General features: G+C 39.4%; 1 protein-coding gene across 1 annotated transcript in view; it reads left to right on the forward strand.

Moving 5' to 3' along the window:
- The window catches only part of DDX43 (DEAD-box helicase 43), an 18,670-nt gene extending 12,097 nt beyond the window's left edge, over positions 1-6,573 (forward strand). The window contains exons 12-18 of the mRNA XM_081828539.1: positions 345-432; positions 2,091-2,218; positions 2,420-2,529; positions 3,025-3,163; positions 3,674-3,761; positions 4,353-4,508; positions 6,230-6,573. Of these exons, the coding sequence (XP_081684665.1) occupies positions 345-432; positions 2,091-2,218; positions 2,420-2,529; positions 3,025-3,163; positions 3,674-3,761; positions 4,353-4,469 (670 nt within the window). The 3' untranslated portion in view covers positions 4,470-4,508; positions 6,230-6,573. The remainder of the gene's footprint in view (positions 1-344; positions 433-2,090; positions 2,219-2,419; positions 2,530-3,024; positions 3,164-3,673; positions 3,762-4,352; positions 4,509-6,229) is intronic.
- The last annotated feature ends 2,389 nt before the right edge of the window (positions 6,574-8,962 follow it).

The raw sequence follows: 8,962 nt of genomic DNA on the forward strand, positions 1-8,962 counted from the left end.
GGGGGAGTGGGAGAGGGAGAAGCAGGCTTCCCCGCAGAGCAGGGAGCCCGATGCGGGGCTCGATCCCAGGACGCCGGGATCACGACCTGAGTCGAAGGCAGACGCTTAACGACTGAGCCACCCAGGCACCCCTAAACCTGTTTGTTAAACTTAAAGGTTTCATGTAGTAGCTTTGCTATAGTTGAGCAGTTCTTTATGAAGTACACATTTTCTGTAAAGTCTCCCTTATTTAAAAGTACTCAATTTGTCTTTCATGGGTAGTCCGGTTCATAGCATTCTTAGGGAAACTTAGTAATATTTGATTTATAATAAAATTTTAATTTTTATATCATGTTTATTTCCAGTGCAACATGGCCATATGCTGTCCGTCGACTTGCACAGACTTATTTGAAAGAGCCAATGATTGTATATGTTGGTACTTTGGATCTAGTGGTAAGCTTGTTTTTTATTACTATTATAAAAAATATTCATGAAAGTTTTAATTACTTTGTTTTGGCATAGCTACTCTGCCCCCTCCCTAATTATAGAGAAGACCCTAGATACATATGATTTTATTCATAAATACTTCAGTATACATTAAGACTAACTTTAACATAATTACCGTACTGTTATCTCACATCTAAAATTTTAATAATCCCTTAATACCATCAAATATTCATTCCTTGTTCCTATTTTCCTGATATCTCATTTTATTTAATCCTGTTAAAATCAGGTTCTTTTGGGTGCCTGGGTGGCTCAGTTGGTTAAGCGACTGCCTTCAGCTCAGGTCATGATCCCGGGGTCCTGGGATTGAGCCCCACATCGGGCTCCCTGCTCAGCTGGGGGTCTGCTTCTCCCTCTTCCACTCCCCCTGCTTGTGTTCCCTCTCTTGCTGTGTCTCTGTCAAATAAATAAAATCTTAAAAAAAAAAATCAGGTTCTAAAAGGGCAACATAGGTGCATGTATGTAATTTTGGTGAAGTCATGATGGATCATTGGGTCCAGATGTCAGTAATTATACAACTTATGAAGGTCTCTATTATGTATCTCCTCCATTACAAAGTTATCTGGCCTTTCACTTAATTGAAATCAACCTTTCAATTAATCATTATTGAAAAAAATGACCTTTTACTTAATCACCAGTAATAGTGATAGATCATTGCCTAAGTTCATTTCATTAAATATCATGAAAAGTGAGGATAGATGTCATTCTTTACTTTCATTGAATGCTATTAAAACCTATTTTATCTCTGGGTTAAAAAGTTGTATCAGTGATATGAAATTTTTTTTTTATAGATTTTTTTTTATAGAGAATCTTTTTCTTTTTTTTTTTTTAAGGATTTTACTTATTTATTTGAGAGAGAGAGTGACAGACGGAGAGCACGGGAGGGAAGAGAGTCAGAGGGAGAAGCAGACCCCCCGCTGAGCAGGGAGCCCGATATGGGACTCGATTCCAGGACTCCAGGATCATAACCCGAGCCGAAGGCAGTCGCTCAACCAACTGAGCCACCCAGGCGCCCGATATTATGAAAATTTGCATTAAGTTGTCAAAATCATAAATGGGAACTCTTGTGTCCTAAGCTAATCATCTTCCTTTATTGAAAGGACTGTACCCAAATTCATGATGAAATTTTGGCCTTACTTCAGTTTTCTTTTCCAACAATAGTAACCAATTACTTTTTTTTTTTTAAAGATTTATTTATTTATTTGAGAGAGCGAGAATGAGAGAGAGTACATGAGAGGGGGGAGGGTCAGAGGAAGAAGCAGACTCCTCGCCAAGCAGGGAGCCCAATGCGGGACTCGATCCCAGGACTCCAGGATCATGACCTGAGCCGAAGGCAGCCGCTTAACCAACTGAGCCACCCAGGCGCCCCAGTAACCAATTACTTTTAACACAATGCCAAGCATTCGTTTCCAACTCAGCTTCGGTGAATGAGCAAGAAGTGAAAGGCTGAGCTACAAATCTTTGAGTAGAGGTCATTTTGCAAGGACCTGCCTGTTTCTTGTTAGCAGTTTGTTAAAACTTAACCAGGGATAGAAATAGATGTATTCTGAGCCAGTGTATAGGGTTTGCCTCTCAGTTTTGATGTACTGTGATCTTTATTCCTTTAGGCAGTAAGTACCGTGAAACAAAACATAATTGTCACCACCGAAGAAGAGAAACGCTCTCATATCCAAACTTTTCTAGAAAGCATGTCTCCCAAAGACAAAGTCATAGTGTTTGTCAGCAGAAAAGCTGTGTAGGTATTTTTTTCTTTTACATCCTTAAATCATCAAATTGATTTGTTTAGCATTCGCTCTATTTGCATACTAATTTCAAAAGGGGTATGTATGTCTTATAGTATGTTAATTCGGTCTTTTGCTAATAGAAGTAAAACTAGTGGATTGATAGTGATATTAGAAGAAGCACTTCAGATCACTGACTTCATCTTTTGCTTCAGTGCTGACCACCTATCAAGCGACCTGATTCTGCGACATGTATCAGTGGAATCCCTTCACGGTAATAGGGAGCAGAGTGACCGAGAGAGGGCATTAGAAAACTTTAAAACAGGTACATTTATACAGGTAGTGTTGGTTGCTGTTAAAGGGTACAAGGCCTGGGCATGGCTGAGTGACAACACCTTTTCATGGAGCCTATTTGTAAGATCTGTCCTCAGCTTGCAGATCCCAAAACTATGCTTGTTAGAACTCTGAATATTAATCAGATCTCCAGAACTATCCAAACTCAAAGAGCAAATATTTAGACCTGGATATCAAGGCAGTTTGCAATGGGGTTATTTTCTTTAATTTACCTGAGAGGCATAGATCTTTGTGACATGGTTCAGCTGATTCAGGGATGGGTTGCTGAGCCAGGGTGTATATTGTGTTGTAACTCACCAGCAGTTTAAAAGGCTAGAAATGCCCCTTTCTCATTTTCACTCTCTGAAGTGTTTTAATACTAAAAGTAATAATGGCTCACCTAGACAGTGGGGGGAAATTATACTTTTCTGCTATGTCTTGGGTTGGTTTATGCCAGAATGTATATTCTTTTGGTTTTATTCTTTAGGTAAAGTAAGAATATTGATTGCCACCGACTTAGCATCTCGGGGTCTTGACGTCCTTGATATCACACACGTCTATAATTATGATTTCCCCCGGAACATCGAAGAATACGTGCACAGAGTAGGGCGCACTGGAAGAGCAGGGTAAGTCAGCATAGTCTACCTCTGAAAGAAGCCAACTATCATTACTCCCTTCACAGACTGTTCTTAGCTAGAAAACGTTTTTTTTTTCCTATTGCCCATGAATTGTCTGTGCCACCCGCTTTGCTCCTTTATCCCTGTCTTAATTGGCCTGTTGCAGATTCAGCCAGACCCTTCTGATTAGCTGCAGCTGTTTCTTACTCCACCCTGCTTTCTCTCTGCAGAGTCACACGGAGCTATTCCCAGTGGTTCCTCTCTTGTCCCCGCGTAAGAGGGCCTTTCTCCTCATTGAGAGCACTACTATCAAATCCCCTGCAAACACGCTGTTTAAACAGCTCCAGATTATTGAGATTCTAAATAGCTGTTCGAGTGATGCTAACTTCTAATACATAACATATTTGGGCTTAAAAGTTGAGGTTTGGCTATTTTTAGTGTTTTGCTAATGAATCATGAGTATAAATCAAAAATCAAATTAACATATGAATTCGTTCCCCCCACCCCACCCTTTTGTAGGAGAACTGGGATATCTATTACTCTTCTCACTAGAAATGACTGGAGGGTTGCTGGAGAGTTAATTAATATTCTGGAAAGAGCGCGACAGGTGATTATACAACTCAGAACTCTACCTTGTATCACTTTTCTAAAGTTCAAATAATTTCATTGACTCCAAGTACCGGGGCTTACTGTGTGTCAGGGAAAACAGATGTTAAGCATGTTATGAGGGCCATAGCGTGGCAAAGACAAGGAGCTGTAATACAGAATTGGGGAACCCAATATAATGGGGGTAAGCATCAGTGGAAATAGTACTGTGGAAGAAGTGGGTGGAGTGGAGGTTGGGAGAATTGTACAAGAATGGGATGCACGTTCCAGCTGGGGAACACATTCAGGCCCTGGGGACAGAATGCTGCAGAACGTGGCACCAGTTAAGGCATGTTCAGGGCACTGGGAAGCAACTGAAGGGCCATACATACGAGCAGGGAGTGGTAGCATCAGGGAAATTTAAGATCAGTCTGGTTTTCGAGCTTGAAGATTTCAGAGTTTAACACGCAAGGAGATACACTTCATTGTTGGAAAGATGTCATGGAATTGGGAAGGTTCTGTGACTGAGATTTGGAGGTATTTTAGCATATTATAGAAAAGCTGTTACTCTGAAAGAAAAATCTCATTCCTAATAACACATTTAATGTTTCAGAGTATCCCAGAGGATCTTGTGGCAATGGCCAAGAGGTACGAGGTGAATAAACTGAAAAAAGAAATGGAGAAAAAATTGGGGAAACCCCAAGGAAAACCCCAGAAGTTTTATTATTAATGCCCTTGTTGAAAAGTGGTACCAGCCTCCTGAGAGGAGGTAAATAACACTTTCAAATTTTGGACTTTCGGGGCGCCTGGGTGGCTCAATTGGTTGGGCGACTGCCTTCGGCTCAGGTCATGATCCTGGAGTCCCGGGATCGAGTCCCGCATCGGACTCCCCGCTCAGCGGGGAGTCTGCTTCTGCCTCTGAACCTCTCTCCTCTCGTGTTCTCTCTCTCATTCTTTCTCTCAGATAAATAAATAAAATCTTAAAAAAAAAATTCAAATTTTGGACTTTCAAATGCCTGTTTTCCTTAACTACACTGTTAGTGTTTATTGCAATCGGTATTCTCTAAGAGTCATTAACGTAATTTATTGGGGGTAATTCTTTACCTGTTACCTAAGTTCCAGTTAATATCTTTGTTTAATTTTAATTTTTTATTTTTTTTTAAAAGATTTTATTTATTTGAGAGAGTGAGAGAGAAGGAGCATGGGGAGGGGCAGAAGCAAACTCCCCGCTGAGCAGGGAGCCCGACATGGGGCTCGATCCCGGACTCGGGATCGTGACCTGAGCTGAAGGCAGACGCTTAACTGACTGAGCCACCCAGGTGCCCCTAATATCTTTTTTTAAAAGATTTTATTTATCCATTTGTCAGGGACAGAAAGCGCAAGCAGGTGGGGAGGGGCAGAGGGAGAGGGAGAAGCAGACTTCCCGCTGAGCAGGGAGCCCAGTGCGGGGCTTGATCCCAGGACCCTGGGATCATGACCCGAGCTGAAGGAAGACGCTTAACCAACTGAGCCACTCAGTCACCCCCAGTTAATATCTTCTTTAGAGTTAGATGTATTCAAGAGTTGAGAAAATAAAAAGTTGTACAGAAATCTCATTAAGCATGTGATGGAGTTGGTAGAGGTGTTAAGTTGGTAGAACCTCTGCGCAATTTGGTAATGTATCAATTATAAATACATAATTCCTTTTCAGCAATTATTTTAGGGATGTATTCTATAAATACGTATTCTGCTATAGTAATATTTGTAGTAGGAAAATACTATAACCTAAATGTCCAGTAGGGGACCATATAAATAAATTCTGGAGGAGTTTTTTTTTTTAACACTTCCATACATCACCCAGTGCTGCTCACACAAGTGTCCTCCTTAATCCCCATCACCTATTTCCCCATCCCCCCAACCACCTCCCCTCAGGTAACTATCAGTTTGTTCTCTATAGAGTCTATTTCTTGGTTTCTCTCTTTTTTTCCCCCCTTTGTTTTTGTTTCTTAAATTCCACATGAGTGAAGTCATACAATATTTGTCTTTCTCTGACTTAATTTCACTTAGTGTAATACTCTAGCTTGGAGGATATATTTTTGCAAGTCATATCTGATAAGGGACGAGTACCTATAATATAGAGAACTCCTAAAACAATAAAAATAACCTGATTAAAAAATGGGCAAAGGACTTGGATATACATTTCTCCAAAAGATATACAATTCACAGAAGTAGAATGGTGGTTTTTAGGAGCCAGTGAAAGGGGGAATATGGGGAGATATTTAATGGGTATAGATTTTCAGTTTTGTAAGATGAAAAACTTCTGGAGGTTGGTTGTGGAACAATGAATATACTGGATACCAAACTATATTTAAATGGTCAGGATGGCAATTTTTTTTATTAATCACCATACATTACATCATTAGTTTTTGAAGGATGGCAAATTTTATGTGAATTTTATCACAGTTTAAAATTCAAAGGCTTGGGAACAATTTACATTTTTTTCTTTTTCAGATCTCAAGATATATGGAAGTATGGGAAACATGCTGGCACTATGAAGAAATAAGTGATTCTTAAAATAATAGTGTTTAAAAATGTAGAATTCAGTATTTTATACTTTCTTTAATAAAATCAAAAGTATTTAAACTTGAGTTAAATTTTTTTTCATGGATATTAAGGAATGTAGCATTTTTTCACTTTTTACTATCGTTATTTAAGAATGTAAATTTTATCTCCTGTAATGTTGTTATATTAAGGTCAGTCTTAAGAGTTGAAAGCCTGTTCAGATGTCATGGCAGTGAAAGATACCGTTAACAAATAAATGTTTTTTTATGATAAAAAGATAAGATGATCACTGTCTTTTTGAATAGCCCTTTAATTTTGTTAATAGTATTTTATTTGGGAGTACTTTTCTTAAGGGATTACGCTTCACCTACTTCTAAATGAAACAATAAAAGGATTTCATTAGACAAATAGGCAACAGCTCTTAAGTTTCAGCCCATAGGCTAAAATAAATCCTAGGAAAATAACTCATTTTCATGAAAGCTTCTTTGACTAATCACATTCTCCAACTTCAGTTTTGAGTAGTTTTCTGTTCTATACATGATAAGTATTAACACTTAATATTTATATAGCTATTTGTATATAATTGATTAGGGCTTCACCTCATCTTACACAATAATAGCTTCCTGGCATAGGGATAGGAAGATTAATAACAAAGGAAAAAGGAAAAGTAGAAATGAATCAAAATGGAGTTCAGTGAAAACCAACAGCTGATTCTTAAAGCTGACTGATGAATTAAGTTTCTAGTAAGTCTGAGTGGGGAGGAGAGAACAGCTCTCCTGCTCTTTAGAGATCTAGAGGCATAAAATTTTAAAGGCCATGTATAACCCTATATCAAAAAATTCACCAGCTTGACTATATTTTCCTAAGTCACCAAAAATAACCCAAATAGTTAAGCTGACTAGACAAACATGAATGGTAATCAAGGGCCTTCAAGAGGGTTAAATCTTGTGCAGAACATTAAAAAGGATGAGTCTTGGGGCGCCTGGGTGGCTCAGTCGTTAGGCGTCTGCCTTCAGCTCAGGTCATGATCCCAGGGTCCTGGGATCGAGTCCCGCATCAGGCTCCCTGCTTGGCAGGAAGCCTGCTTCTCCCTCTCCCACTCCCCCTGCTTGTGTTCCCTCCTGCTCTCTCTCTGTCAAATAAATAAAATCTTTAAAAAAAAAGGATGAGTCTTCAAATCATTCTATGAAGCTAGCATAACTGATACCAAAACTGAGAAATAGCGTTATCTCAAGCCGTTCTCAATGCTGTGCATAAATCTCTAGAAAATAACTGCAATCTGAATGCTGCAATGGAATAAAATGTACATGCTAGAAAGGATGAGGCAGTTCTATGCATACAGATAGAATGATCTCAAAGTGAAAAATGTTTTATTAGACTATATGTACGCACAGAAGCATATTCTTAGAAGGATATGTAAGAAGTATTAGTAATTGCCTCTGGGAAGGCAAATGTATGTCTGAGTAATTGGACAATTGATACTTTTCATTGCTCTTAGGTACTTTTTGAGTTTTTGGCATTTGCATGTATCACCCGTCAGAAAAACTGAATAGTAATGAAATATGTTCATAACAAATAGTGCAAACACCTATCAAAGTGTGTAAGAACTAATTTTTTAATAAAAATTATAAACAAGCATTAAGTAAAAAATGGCTAACATTAATATGGATTATAGACAGGTTTTCAGCAAAGGTGGCCTAGGCTAATAGCTAAACTGTCCTTACCAAAATGCAGGATTAAATATAAAGTCTTAAATACGGGGTTTCTTTTCGAGGTGATGAAAGTATCCTGGAATTACATAGAGGTGATTGGGTTTTTTTTGTTTTTTAAGATTTTGTCAGAGAGCACAAGTGGGGGAGCGGCAGGTAGAGGGAGAAGCAGGCTTCCCGCTGAGCAAGGAGCCCGATGCAGGGCTTGATCTCAGGACTCTGGGATCATGACCCGAGCCAAAGGTAGACGCTTAAGGACTGAGCCACCCAGGTGTCCCCATAGAGGTGATTGTTTAACACCACTTTTTGAATATACTAATAACCACTGAATTACACCTTAAACGGGTGAATTTTATGTTAGTGAATTATATTTCAAAAGAGCTCTTTATTTTTTTCAGAGTGGGAATGGAGGTGAGGGGCAGAGATTTTTTTTTTTTTTTAGGGAGTGGGGAGGGAGGGGCAGAGGGAAAGGGAGAGAAAGAATCTTTTTCTTTTTTATAATTTTTTTTTTAAGATTTTATTTATTTGACAGAGAGACAGAGAGAGAGGGAACACAAGCAGGGGGAGTGAGAGAGGGAGAAGCAGGCTTCCCACTGAGCAGGGAGCCTGATGTGGTGCTCGATCCCAGGATCCCAGGATCATGACCTGAGCCGAAGGCAGACGCTTAATGAATGAGCCACCCAGGTGCCCCTCTTTTTCTTTTTTAAAGATTTATTAGAATGTAATGAGCAGGGGTGCCTGGGTGGCTCAGTTGGTTAAGTGACTGCCTTTGGCTCAGGTTATGATCCCAGAGTCCTGGGATGGAGTCCCACATGGAGTCCCACATCGGGCTCCCAGCTCATCAGGGAGCCTGCTTCTCCCTCTGACCTTCTCCCCTCTCATGCTGTTTCTCTCTCTCTCTCTCTCTCAAAAAAAAAAAAAAAGTGCAATGAGCACTGAACTCTACCTCTAAAACTAATAATACACTATATGT

Source organism: Leptonychotes weddellii, chromosome 8 (genome assembly GCF_054177405.1).
Source record: "Leptonychotes weddellii isolate Sample4059 chromosome 8, ASM5417740v2, whole genome shotgun sequence".
Lineage (NCBI taxonomy): Eukaryota > Metazoa > Chordata > Mammalia > Carnivora > Phocidae > Leptonychotes > Leptonychotes weddellii.